The 13518-nt window shown below is 39.4% G+C and overlaps 1 protein-coding gene across 1 annotated transcript in view; it reads right to left on the reverse strand.

Moving 5' to 3' along the window:
• GRM2 (glutamate metabotropic receptor 2) overlaps nt 1-13518 on the reverse strand; it is a 102391-nt gene that overhangs the window by 46932 nt on the left and 41941 nt on the right. The window contains exon 2 of the mRNA XM_026721471.2: nt 3203-3947. Within this exon, the coding sequence (XP_026577256.1) occupies nt 3203-3673 (471 nt within the window). The 5' untranslated portion in view covers nt 3674-3947. The remainder of the gene's footprint in view (nt 1-3202; nt 3948-13518) is intronic.

The raw sequence follows: 13518 nt of genomic DNA on the forward strand, positions 1-13518 counted from the left end.
ATCTTCTGCTTTTCCCAGTTTGAAGGAACAGGAAAAGGTTGAGCAGTCATGTGGTTCTTTCTAAATAAAAACAGAGTTGGGCCAGGTAGGAGCCGGGATGGCACTGTCCAATTTTTTTTCAACCCAATTCTGCATTTCAGTGACCAATCCCAAATTTGTCTGTGTTGTTCTGCCAGCAAGATATCCTGCTGAGCACATAAGATATACCTATGAGGAAAGCCAATGTGTAAACAGCATATTAAAAAATGGCATAAGGATTTGTTTTGGGATCATTTGTTTGTTCCCCCAAATATAACCTTCCTGCCACAATTTCCTCTTGGTTTTTGTTAAGTTCCAGGCACCAAAAGCTGATTCTAACAGAACAGAAATCAGCTCTCATGAAGTCCAAGACTTTAGTCCGACTTTGTTCTATTGCTTGTGCTTGCATAATGTTGAATTCCAAGATTGCATGATCACTCCTCCCTAAGGTTCTTGTAGCTTCAACATCTTCTATCATTTCATCTCTGTTAGTGAGAATTAACTCCAGTATGGCTGACCCTCTAGTTCCCTCCTCTACCTTTTGGGAGACAAAGTTGTCTGCCAGGTTTGTCACAAATCTGTTTGATCTTCCACTTGGTGCAGTTTGTCTCCCAGTTGCTAGTAGTTAAAGTCTCCCATTACTATTGTGGTGTGCTTCCTGCATACATTAGTTAACTGACTAGCAAAATGTTCATCTATTTATTCTGTTTGGTTGTGTGGACTGTAGTATTCCCTTATGTCAATGTTGTTCTTTTTTCATTTTATATTGACCCAAGTACATTCAAGATGTTTTTCATTGTTGTTCTATTTCTGTAGAGATATAGTTATTTCTTATATATAACGCAACTCCACCTCCTCTTTTATTAGGTCTGTTTCTTTTAAACAATTTCAACCCCTTTAGCTGTATCTTCCATTCATGGGTTTAATCCCACCAAATTTCCATAATGGCAACAATATCATATTCTCTAGAGTTGCAGGGTCATTAGACTAAGCAATGAAGGAGGTTTGTCCTGGCATGTCTCCAGAAGATTTGCTGAAATTAAGTGACAAGTAGCAGTGGATCCAGGTATCTCTAAAGGAATCTTATGGTTTCTGGGCAACTGGAATTCAGGCCAAATCTGAGACTGAGGCAAACATAGCATGAAGCCCTTGAAGCTTAATAGAAAAAAACTAGGCTGGTGAGAGCTCTTTAGTGCTAATGCAGCTTCAACAAACTCTTCTCAGCCAGAGGTTGGGCTGAATAAAAGTCCACCTTGGGATGCTATAGGCTTGATTTGAAGGAATTGGTCTTCCTTCCTTATGTCCTGTTTTGGGGAAGTAGGTCAGAAATCTAAGAGCAAAGCCCTGGCAACCAGCACTTCTTCCCTCGGTAAATAAGATAGCGACATTCAATATTCTGTTTCTATCTTTTGGCAGTGGCTCTCTACACGATAATGATATATTAATTTGCATTAATTATAGCATTAATGGGGATTTTTCAACAGCAGCAGCTAATTACTCTGTCACGTGAAAGCTATGGGATATGGTCTTTACATTAACAAGCTTTAAATCAGAGAGCACTTTTGTGGAAAGGGATGAGCCCAAAAGAAGAGGTGAAGATCTGGTTGGACTTCAAGATGGTCTTCATTTCTGAACAGGTGTTGGAATTAACATGATTATACATTCCCTCCATTTCAGGGACTCCTGCCAAAATATTCAGAAACTGCTAAAAATCCTCAACTGAAGTTTTATATCATTTTTCCTAAATGGCCAATTTCTCTTCTCCCACAGTGTAACCTGTGGGTTCTTGCCTTGTTTGTCTGTTTGTGTTCTTTGTCTGTCTGTCATTTATGTTATAAACACATGACATTAAAATTCCACTCCAGGTAACAGTTCTATTCCATTTCTCCTCCCCCCGCCACCACCTCAATATTCCTTTTTTCTTCAATATTCTCTTCTTTCACAGGACAGAAAAAGGTTTAGAATCCTTAGATGGCCAATTCCCATAGTAAGTGTGAGGGATGAGAAGTCCTGAGGCTCATGATTTAGATCAGTGGTAGTCAACCTGGTCCCTACCGCCCACTAGTGGGCGTTCCAGCTTTCATGGTGGGCGGTAGGGGTTTTGTCCCCTACTTTATAAATCACCATGACTGTGGAAACGGTGGGTGAAAACTTTACTACTAACAGAGATACAAAAGTGGGTGGTAGGTATAAAAAGGTTGACTACCCCTGCTCTAGATCAACATTTCATTTATAGAATTATTTTTGACCCAGAATGAAAGAATTGCGTTTATTTGATGGATGCATAAGGCAAAGCAATAATTTTTCAAAAAGAAATATCAACCTTAAAATTATGGTTATTACTGTACTTATTTTACCCTCATTATGACTTGTGGAAGAATTCCACTCAGTCTTATGTTTAGTCAAAGAATAAGATAGAAAGTGCTTCTCGTTGAAAATGGATATATTTACAGCATAAACCCATACATTTTATGCAGTGAGATGTGTGGCAAACAAATTTAATAATAAAGGCATACTTACTCACATTCTAGTCCCATATTAGTTGGTCTGAAGTAAATACACAGTAATGCATTCTTAGTTTTTAAGGAAAAAGAGGTTAAAACTTGTCCAGTCCCTAATAAATAAATGAAAAGGGATGGGGGAATGGCATCTTTTTGAGTCCCATTACATGTGATATATTGAAAGTTTTATTTCCCGAGTACTGATTATGAATTACAGTCAGGAAATAAAAGACATGGAACTTTCGCAGCTGTTCACTTATTATGTCTCAGCAATCCTTACAACAACCCATAAACTAGAGATGGCTCTTTAGATGTTGTTGTAATAAATGTCCAACATTCCTCAGTGTTGACCAAACTGGCTGAAATGGAAGTGCTAAAATTTTGTAGTAGAGTAACATTAGGCAATCACAGATTTTCTATTATCTTATGATGTACAGGCCGAGTCGAATTTCAGACTAAAGATATCCTCCACATAGCATGCTAATGTTATTCCCTATTTCCCCATGTCCATAAAATCAACATAAATCTTCCAAGGCCTTTACTAATGCTCAATTCTGCAAGCCCAATTTCCTTCTTTTACACTGTTCAGCACCTTATCACAAGGTTCCAAACATAAAGTCTCTTGGTTCTAGGCACCAACATCCCCACAAACTCTCTCTTTCTCTCTCTTTTGTCCCTTGTACCTGGATTGAGACATCACTGTAGGAACCCCCAATGACACCTGTGATGGCTGTAGGTACATCGTCATGGATGGCGTAGGACCCATCAGGACAGATATGCTCAGAGCCATCCACTCTGGTGAGGGAGGCACGGACAAAATCCAGTGATTGCTCCAGGGCATAGGTGTCTTTAGAGCAGGTATCCAGGATGTGTGCCCCTAGGGTAATGCCTGGTAGAATATGGTGGTTCTTGTTGATCTCATCTAGGGCAAACAGCATAGCCTCAAGACGCTGGATGCCACGATGTTCATTGATTTTGCCACAATCCTCTGCGGGGCCACCTTTCTCATGAACTGGGAACAGGCCTCCAATAACTAAGTCTCCTTCCAAGCTGATCTCCTTCTTGGTCGCCACATTATAGCTTGGATTCTGAGTATTGGCAAAGCATGTAACAGGGCAAATCAGCAACATCCATAGGGTAGCCAAGAATATCATTGTGTTGCTCCAAAAAGGCAGCCAAGGCCTCTCTGAACCACTAGAATAATCCAGTCAACACAAAGGCCTTAGATGGTTTCCCATTTGTTTTGGGAAGCTGAGCCCATAGAGTGCAAGAGTGCAAGCGGCCATGGAGGAAACAGAGCACCTTAGGTTCAACTGTAAGGAACAATTGTACCCCTCTCCTCAGGAGGAGCTTTAATGGAAACCTCCTTGCTTGTTGCTCCAGCTGCTGCTTCTTGGCTGGAGGCTTTTGCGAATGAAAGCCCAATGCCTGCAGGAGGAGAGAGAGAGAGAGAGAGAGAGAAAGAAAAAGAAGAAGAAGGTGGTAGTGGATCATCAGTTGCATTAGGACAAGTTCTTTTCTGTTCCAGGTCTGAGTTTTTATGAGGAGCCCTCGGGTTACCAATATTACCACTTCTACAGGGTTGGAGTGTGTGTGTGTGTCTAAATCAGTCACTCCACACATGGGAATAAACAGAAGAAGCAAGGGTGATACAAATGACCTGATTTCCATAGTTGTATCAAATGATAGGTCATTACGTCGCAATGGCATCAGTTGTACAATGGTGTCATGATGTATGTATCATCATATGGACATTGGCCTGGCCTGCTGCTTACTTCACAGCAACGACTTAAAGGCCTTCTGGCAAAGAAACTTGCATTTACTTTGAGCGAATCAGAATCTCCTTTTTCAGCATTCAAAGCAAAGTCATGGGGAATATGTTCCTCGGGCCATGATGAGGATCAAAGGTAATTTCAGATGCCCTTCAGATGCATTGTGCTGTCACTTCCATATCCTACAAATCATGCCATCTGGAACTGGCGGAGACCAACCCGCCTAGAAAGTGCCTAACTGTGGGGAACTGCTGAAGTCCTAAATTCCCACTCTGCTCGGCAGGCCCTACAGATTCTCTACTTGAAGAAAATAAATTCCAAAATTTCTATTTCCTTTTAAAAATAATCATTCTTATAATTTCCAAGGTGCATTACTTATTTTCAAGTAAAAACAAGGAAATGCTGTACAGTTACACCAATCATAATATTGCCAAGGGTTGTTGGGTATTTTTTGTTCATATTTAAATTACAAGGTGCCACCTGCGACCCATGGAATCAACCCCCCCTTATTTACATTCACATACACAACATGCCTACTTGGGGAAGGGTTGATGACATAATTATGGCAATGTTGACTTTTTTTTTTTTGACAGCCCTTGGCAACACTATTATCCTTTGCGCTCTGAAAAGAAATTCCAAGATGCAATAAAGTGGACATATACTAGGAGGTTAGATATGAAAAGTGCAGTTTCACAGAGCTAGAAATACTGCAGTCGAAAACACCCTTGATTTTTCAGTCATGGATAATGCTTCTTAATAATAGCAAAATCACTGCTATCATGGAAAGAGGACTGTTTTTAAAGGTTCTCGAACAGAGTTGTAAATTGATTTATTTATTTCTACCTCGACTTCATATAGCCAGGATGCAGGAACCAATCTCCAAAGCCTTTTCATTTCTGCTTCTTTTATCCTCTTAATAGAGTTTAAACTTCTTTTGTCTTTTATCAACCCAACCCACTGCATTCTAGCAAGGGCCTCCAAAGACAGTAGGTCAAAAAAGTCAAGATGGCGGCAGCAACCATTTGATCAGAATCAAATCCCTTTTGCCGTGTGCTCTTGCACGTGAGGCACTACAAAGGATAGGGTTTTCATCATTCTTATTTTTAGATTCTTCCCCACTCCCTTTAAGCCCCCCCCCCCCGAGCTGAAGTACCATGTAGTGCTCGGGGTGGGCTGTTGTTGTGATTGCAAGCTGTTTTATTTTGCGAGGTCACAATCTAGTTCTGTCTAAGTGTCCTTTCAGAGTTGGGCCTCTCTTCTAAAGGAGCCAAAATAGCCGACAAGCGCTTGCAGGTAACACTGAAATTGCCTATTTGAAACCGTTGCTGATGATATTGAACAAATTGACTGGGAGTTGACAATAAATTGACTCGTGACCATCTTTAACTGCTTCGCTGAAAATAATCTCACTTGTTTGAAAGCATCTGAAAGCTAGCAGGACATAATAATAAAGCCTTCATTCCAGAATAACCTAAATTCCAGGGAATAAAAGCCGTGCCTTTCTATTGTTTCTGTGTTTTAAGGCTGACAATGAAGGAAGTCCCAATTTGGATCACTTGAAAGTTTCTTGTCACCATGGTGATGACTAGAAGGCAGCTTTACTGAGGGTGTACCTAGTTAAGGAGGTGCCTTTCAAGGAGCTTCCTAGGACAACACTATGCAACGGTAGCATTTTATCCGGAAAATTAGTATCAGGCCCCTGCATGTGTTTCCCCCCCACCCCCATTTGAGAGACAGGGGCTGAAAGCACAGCACAAAGAAGATTCTAGTTACTGCTGAATTGCTCCATGCCCTTTATGAATAGCGAAGGATTGTAAGAAGGAGGAATGTGTGGAAGTTATTTTCACCCTTTACATGGGGAGTTAAAATGTCTAAGACCACCTCTGTCTCTCTCTCTCTCTCTCTCTCTCTGTGTTCAGGAAGAAGTGTTTTAAAACTTGAACAAACCCTTCCTCTTAACCATTTCTAAAAGCGTGCACTAATATATATGATAATTCTCCACTGTGAAGAATTCTCTGGCCATTTTGGTCAATCTACTGTATCCTATTTCTTTGTTCTTTAAATAAATACAATATCCACAGAGCTTCCTTGGCAAGATGCCTTCAGGGAGCCAAGCTTTAAAATTCACTCCGTGAAGAAGGAGCCCATGATGGCCACTGTGTAGTTTGCCAGTCCATTGGCCCAGGGTTGGATAGTAGAGTGTGGTAGTAGGAACACAATGGTCCTATCATTAAAGTCGAATGAAGCCATCACCTGAGCTGCTAATGGTTTCTGTCAGCTAAAGTGCCCCTGCTGAGGAAGCTTTAACTGCCATTTCAGATGATGCTTGCATTTCGAATCTACAATTATGCTGTGACTCAGACAGTGTAATGCTGGGGACCAGCCATTGGTAAAGATCTCATATGGCCTCAGGCATCTTTGGCATATCTGCTTCAAAACAGGCGAATGGAAAAGAGCTTCTAATGTAAATCCCCATCACAGCCTTTATATAGAAATTGCTCATGATCTGGTAGCAAAGAAATGAATTGGAACTGTTCTCTTGTCCCTGAGGGGATCAAGGTCTCTGTCCAAGACCTATCCTACAAAATGGCAATAGTTTCATGCAAGGAAGTCGTAATGTGGAGTTTTCGAAGCTACAGGAGTGTCTGTAAAGGAGAATTTGTTTTTTATTTAAAAAAAAAAAGGTCAACATACTGCAAAGCAAAAGACCAGCTCCTCACAAAATCTGTTTTCCAAGAATGCCTCTGGGATCCAGGTAGGCTCCAGAGCTATTATAAGGAAATAAAAATGATGGATAGCTGCAATCAATGCTTTGTTTGGAAGAATGTCCACCTACACTGACATGAAAAAGAAAAAGTAATCTGTTGAGTGACAGAAAAAATCCTGGATGGTTAGAAGGTTTGGAGGTGAGCAATGCCACCAGTTCATTGTTTTTTTGATAAATAGGAATTTTCTGATTGCTTTATCAGGAGCCCCCAAGTTTTTCGGACTGTTGGAGATATTGGGAGTTTTGAAAACTAGTTTTGGGCAATTTCACAATATTTTCTCCTATGGTATGTGTTACCAATTTTTTCTGGACTAGTAGGCCCTGGAGCATAGCCACCCACTAATTTATTTTCTATACTTGCACCAACTCTTTTGGGGAGCTCCAAAACACATTGGGTAATCTATTATGCACAGAAGCTGTGTTTTGCTTTGCAGGATTACTACCTTCCCATTCATTTCTTTTTAAATGAAAGTATTTGTAAAAATATAATGGGTGGTTAGCCTGGTGATTGCCCATGGGTGTCATTGTTGGTGCTGAAGAATTATGCTCACCATGGCAACCATTTCACAAAGTCTCTATAACTTACTGTCAAAATTCCAAATAGGCCTCCTTATAAAAAATTGTGATCCTCAGTTGTATCATTAAGACTGCCCATGATTCCACTCAATTTTAGCTGATCTGCAGAGACAACTGACTTGTTCCACTAGCCTTATTTCTTTTTACGGCAGGGGCATATGTTACACGCCATGATAGGTCTCAGTTTAATGGGAGGGAGGAAATTTGAATTGTCTGTCAAACCTAAATTTATATAATTGACATCAGATGTCCGTAATTAGTTAAGTTTATTACAGCCATGGAATGGCATTACACAATTGTTACTTTTATTTTGTTTCCAACAATTTTGGTAAGTTGCATTAATGTGCCATTACCTAATTATTTTTATATAACTTTTTGCTGAAAGCTTTTACATACATAAAAGATAAATGTAAAGAACAAAAAATAAATAAAAGGAAAAAAGATGAAAGAAAAATAACGCGGGAAGGAAAACAGGAAAAGAAAGAAGAGGAACTAATTAAAGAAGCAAGAATCAGAAGAAGAAAATGACTTCTGACCTTCTTTTCAACATGTAAATGCACTCCCCCTTTGTTAACTCTACAAAAGATCCTTTCAACCCTTTATTTAACCCTTTTTCAATCATCAAATCCATCGATCTTCAGTTATTGTTTCATTTTCAGCAAAAAGTCCCTAAAAAGTTTTCAATCTTTTATAAAATTATTTGTTTTATTCCTAACCAAACAGGTCAGTGTCATTTCTCATTATTAGCACATAATTCTGCAACTAACACTCATGTTATTTGTCCAGTCCATTGGGGAAGAAAGACACCTCATACTTTGAAATGGGGGACCAAGTGGAACTAAATTTAGGATTGCTGCATACCAACTCTTCTGAATGGAGATCTGCGAGACCAGGTTCTAGCTTGTTTATGTATGTATTCAGTTTCTATAGCCACCCAACTCAACAAAGCAACTTTGGGTGGCTTACAATTCTAAAACCCTTATTACCATGGGATACGGGGTAGGTTGTGGCTGCATTTTCCAACCCCTTGGTCAATGGATTTTCAGCACCCTTGGCTTATGCCTTCTCTTCAGTGTATCCATGACCTACAGGCCTTTAAAGCTTCCCGTGAATTTCCCAGGACTGAACTTGTGTCTCTCTTTGCTGCTGCTCAAACTTGAAGAGTTGTCTCAGCTGACAAGTCATATTTGCAGATGTTACAGATCCTTCACTCTGAATCCTTGCCACATATGCAGCAGAGGTAATAAACTCGTGTTATTAGCTACCACCAGCCTAATGTTATATGCCTGGAAGTCCATTAGTCTCAGTAGGGATTAGTTAAGTGTAAGATTGCACATTGTGACAATTTCTGCTGCTAGCCCACTTATTGCACAATTAGCCTTGAAAATGGTTATTACTTTTTCGCTTGCAGCACAAATGTGTTTATCGTAACTGTAGTTGATTCAACATTTACACTGTACGTTCAGAGGAGATAAGAACTTGGCCCTGTCATCTCTTTGGCGGAATGGAGTAATGCAATTCAATCCTAAGAAATTGCATGGCCAAAGGAGGATTTCAAATATTTCCTTCCTGTTGCTAAGATTGATTTCCCCCTTCAAGCACTCTGCATGCCTCACAAATAGCATAGAATGTACTTTATATGTTTTCATTCTTGTTTAAATTATTAGTCCATCAAACTCACAACTACTCCTTGGCTGCTATTAGTTTTATAATGCTGTCATGCCAACAATTATTTTAAACAGATAATAGCATATTAAAAAAATGTAAGAGAGGCAGGAAGCTTTCCATAAAAGTAAGCATTGTTTAATGAAATGATTGCCATGGGATCTCGGTCTTCCTAACTCAATTACATTAACACAGCTGAGATGTATTTTAGGGCTGTGCAGAGACTGTCCAATCCACTTCATAGCCATTGAATCTGGAAGTAGCATCAGTCCATGGAGTTGCCTGTCTCGGTAAATTCTCAATTCTTCATCATGAATTGGGAAAAAACTTCCCAGTCACAATCGAGACTGGGAAGACCCTCATTATTAAATGACCTCCAATTCTTCTCTTCTTACTCCAAGCTTTTGTAGGAGCCTTATTAAAAACACGAGCAGAATTGTGCTTAGTTGAATGATCTCTATCCTATTCTCTGCCCAACTGCAAGTGGGAAGCCACAAATGACAATAGCATTTAGTCTTATATACTGCTTCACAGTGCTTTACAGGCCTTTCTAAGTGGTTTACAGAGTCAGCCTATTGCCCCCAACAATCTGGGTCCTCATTTTACTGACCTCGGAAGGATGGAAGGCTGAGTCAACCTTGAGCCTGGTAAGAATCAAACTGCCGGCAGTGACAGAGTTAGCCTGCCATACTGCATTCTAACCACTGTGCCATCACGGCTCTTAAAGCACATCCCACTGGTACCTGGCAAGATTATTAAGGCAGCCATTTTTCAAGTCTAACAAAGGGCTTTTCCTTTAGTATTTGCCTCGCAGAAAGAAATTTAGCCAGTGGAATTGGACCGTAGGAAAGGCCTCGAGCTTCTGTAGAGGAGACAGGAGGAATGAACCTGAGATGGCCTTCAGTTAGCCCTTTCAACTTGCACAAAAAAATGTGTAGGGCCAAAAGCATCTTAAATCAATCGTTCTAATTACAGCTTAGTAGAGAACTTCCTATTTCATCAGGTAATGCATATTTGCTGGACCAAACCCAGGTTCATCAATTTCTCCCCATCTCCTGTAATATCCAGTGGGTTGAAACTCTTGATAGCCAACATGAGGAAGAAGGTCTGATTAATGGTTTCAGTGCTTGTGGAGAATAGCAAAGAAGGAAGGAAAGTAACAGCTTGTGTGTGATATATATTATACCTTACTTTTAGGGATGATAGTTTGTTAGACCAGTCTTTTCTAAATTATGCTCACATGATCCTGAGAAAAGAAGCAGTTTTAAAATATTGCCCAGTGATGCTTCCATGTGTCCAAAGAACCTTTTAAAATCAAATCCAAAGCATAAAGTTCATATTTAGGAACACCAGAACCCTAATGCAACCACTAATGATTCCACACAAGAGCATAAAATTATTCCTCATCTACCTTCAGAGGCATCAAGCAAAACTGCAACTGATTTATTCAATTGATAAACTCTGTTTGGTTTGAACTGGAGGTGGTATTCAGCAGGTTTTGATCAGTTCTGGAGAACCAATAGCAGAAATTTTGACTAGTTCAGTGAACCAGCAAATATCACCTCTGACTAGAAATTTTACAGTATCCTTCCCCTGCCACGCCCACCAATGCCATGCCCACAGAACCGGTAGTAAAAAAAATTGAATCTCACTACTGATTTGAACACTATGATAGATGAATGAATCACAAATCTGGCTTATTGAGCTATCAGTGGTTAAAACAAATGATTGATTAGTACAAGGCACAAACTCAGTCCTTCTGATGAGGGAAAATGTACTCTGAATCTGTTTAAATATGTGTATCTTAAATATTGTTTCTGTTTCTAAGCTGTATATTATAAAGATCTGTGGCTTAAACCAGTTTAAATTCAGAGGCAGTTTTATGAGCAAAATGGTATCATGGGAACACTGTCCTTTCCAATTATTAGACAAGGAAAATGTTCTACTTTAGGAAACAGAATGATTCATAAGTGCTGCAGACATATAATAATTTCTGCAAAATCTAAACCCAAAGTTTATTATTCCTGTACCAAACTATAAATTCAATGCACATCCTTTTTTAAAGAAAAAAAAAGCAAACAAAACATTTATCCTCAGGCAGGATTGGAAAAAAAAAAGCACCAAACCACCTGTTTAAGTACAGCACACCAGGTGTGTGCTGAAAGTTTAAATAATCACTGTTGTCACCATTTTCTCAAAGCACCAGCTGATAGGCCGCAATTAAAATGTCAATTTATATGTTACAAGCATTAAAAAACAATTCTCAGCTTGAACCCACCAATGTTAATGTTTCCCCAATTGCAGTTTCCAGCTACTGGAAAGTAAAATTGCACTGTGTAAAAATAACACAGTCCAACCTACCATCTAAGTAACCATCTACTTTTGCGCCTGCTTGTCTGATCTGGGTGTATACCAAGGGGGAGACTGTTTATGGCTTGGAAGACACATTCTTCAGCCAGGGGTGGACAGATTTGAAACTTGTCAGAACAATGTCTGCTTCCTTTTGTTTCTTAGTAGAACATTAAGATCCATCGACCACAGCCAGATCAACAGGAATGTATTTACAATAAATAACATGGTGCCTTTGAGCACATTTGGCACCTAGAAATTTGATTTTGGCACACAAGCTTAATTTTGTTTTTTTTGGTGATTCTAAGTTTTATTTATTTGTACTGGTTTCTTTTTTCCCCTGTGTAATTGCATAAATACAAAGACTGGGAAATAAATCTTTTTCTTTATTTCAGATATTATCAAATAATTCAAACACTTTACACTGAATCATACCAAATTATCCAGAAAGCTGATCTTGTTTCAGATCATTCCTACCATTAAGCTCAAACTGACATATTGAAAGCTTTGGTACCAACATCCAACTAGGAATTTCAGTTCAGTTTGTCACTAAAAGGGGAAATGAAAAGGAGGAGGAAGCATAGCAAGAAGCAAAGATTTTCTTGTACTGATTCTCTCTTGACAGGGGAACTCAATACCACTGAAGCTCCATCCTTTTTGTGTGCATCCTTACATGTGTAATCCAAGTAAAAGAGGTGGGTCTTGATTGCATGGTTGTGGCTGCCATCTTAACTTTTTTGATCCCTGTGGACACTCCTGAGCCTGTGTTATATTCCTCTCTATAGTCCCAGCTATTTCTTTGCCCTCCTGCCAAAGAGTCCAGCAAAATGACACCAATACTACTTAGAGTGATTATTGCACTCCAAAATAGAAATGTATCCCCCATTAATGAGGATTATGTGATAGAATTAAACAATTATATTTGTTTCATTTTCTCCCATTGGATCTATGAACAGTGAAGATTTAACACTGCTCAAAGGCTGTAAATGAGACTTACACTTCAAAAGGTGTAAGATAGGGCCAGTCGGTCATATGTTAATGCACAGCAATGCTACTTGGGGCAGCAAGAGTTGCAAACAAATAGTTTTCATCCTCCAGAAGCCTTCCAGCAAAGCACTTTAAGGTATCAAGGGCTTAGTATCATCTATCCAGAAAAAAAAATACATCTGAAGAGCCCTCAAAACTTGTTGTGACAAATTTGCAAAGCAATTGAGGAATACATTCACCCATCTGAATGCCAGGCTGAATGCTGCCTGGATACATTATGTGCTGTTTTCTTATCAGCACTGCTTTATGCTCGCAGCTATTCAACCTACAAAATGCATGGATATTCTTAAAGCCATCTCTGATATCTATTCTCACATTCCATTGAGTTAGCAATTGCTTGAATAACTACTGGACAAATGCACGAAGATATTCGCCACTACCGCAGATGAAAGAATGTGGTTGGAAGTAGCCTGGCTGAAACTGATAGTGCATTTAAGTTACCATTTGGTCCTCAATATAGGATGAAAGTATGATAGACCCACAAATGTAGGCTTTAAATAAACCAACTCTTTCATTTCATTTTCCTAATGGCAGGAATAGTCAAAGTTTGAGGGCAAAGTAGGAGAATATAGATGGGAGCTTTACACAGAATATCTAAGGGGCTTATCAGGATGACAGAATATCTAAGGGGCATACCTTACTGTGTTATTCTTTTGTCTGCTTGCATTACTGAGTTGTTTTGAATCCAGAGCTCATAATGCAGGGAAGAAAATACCCAGGAGAACAGGCAAGAGGTGGAAAAATAACTCTTCTATTTTCCTTCAACCAAATGGATCACCACAGATTTGGAATGCATCATTTATATGGTGCCTTTCAGTGACTT

Source organism: Pseudonaja textilis, chromosome 2 (assembly GCF_049901715.1).
Source record: "Pseudonaja textilis isolate UNSWEBS1 chromosome 2, rPseTex1.2, whole genome shotgun sequence".
In the NCBI taxonomy this organism is placed as follows: Eukaryota; Metazoa; Chordata; class Lepidosauria; order Squamata; family Elapidae; genus Pseudonaja; species Pseudonaja textilis.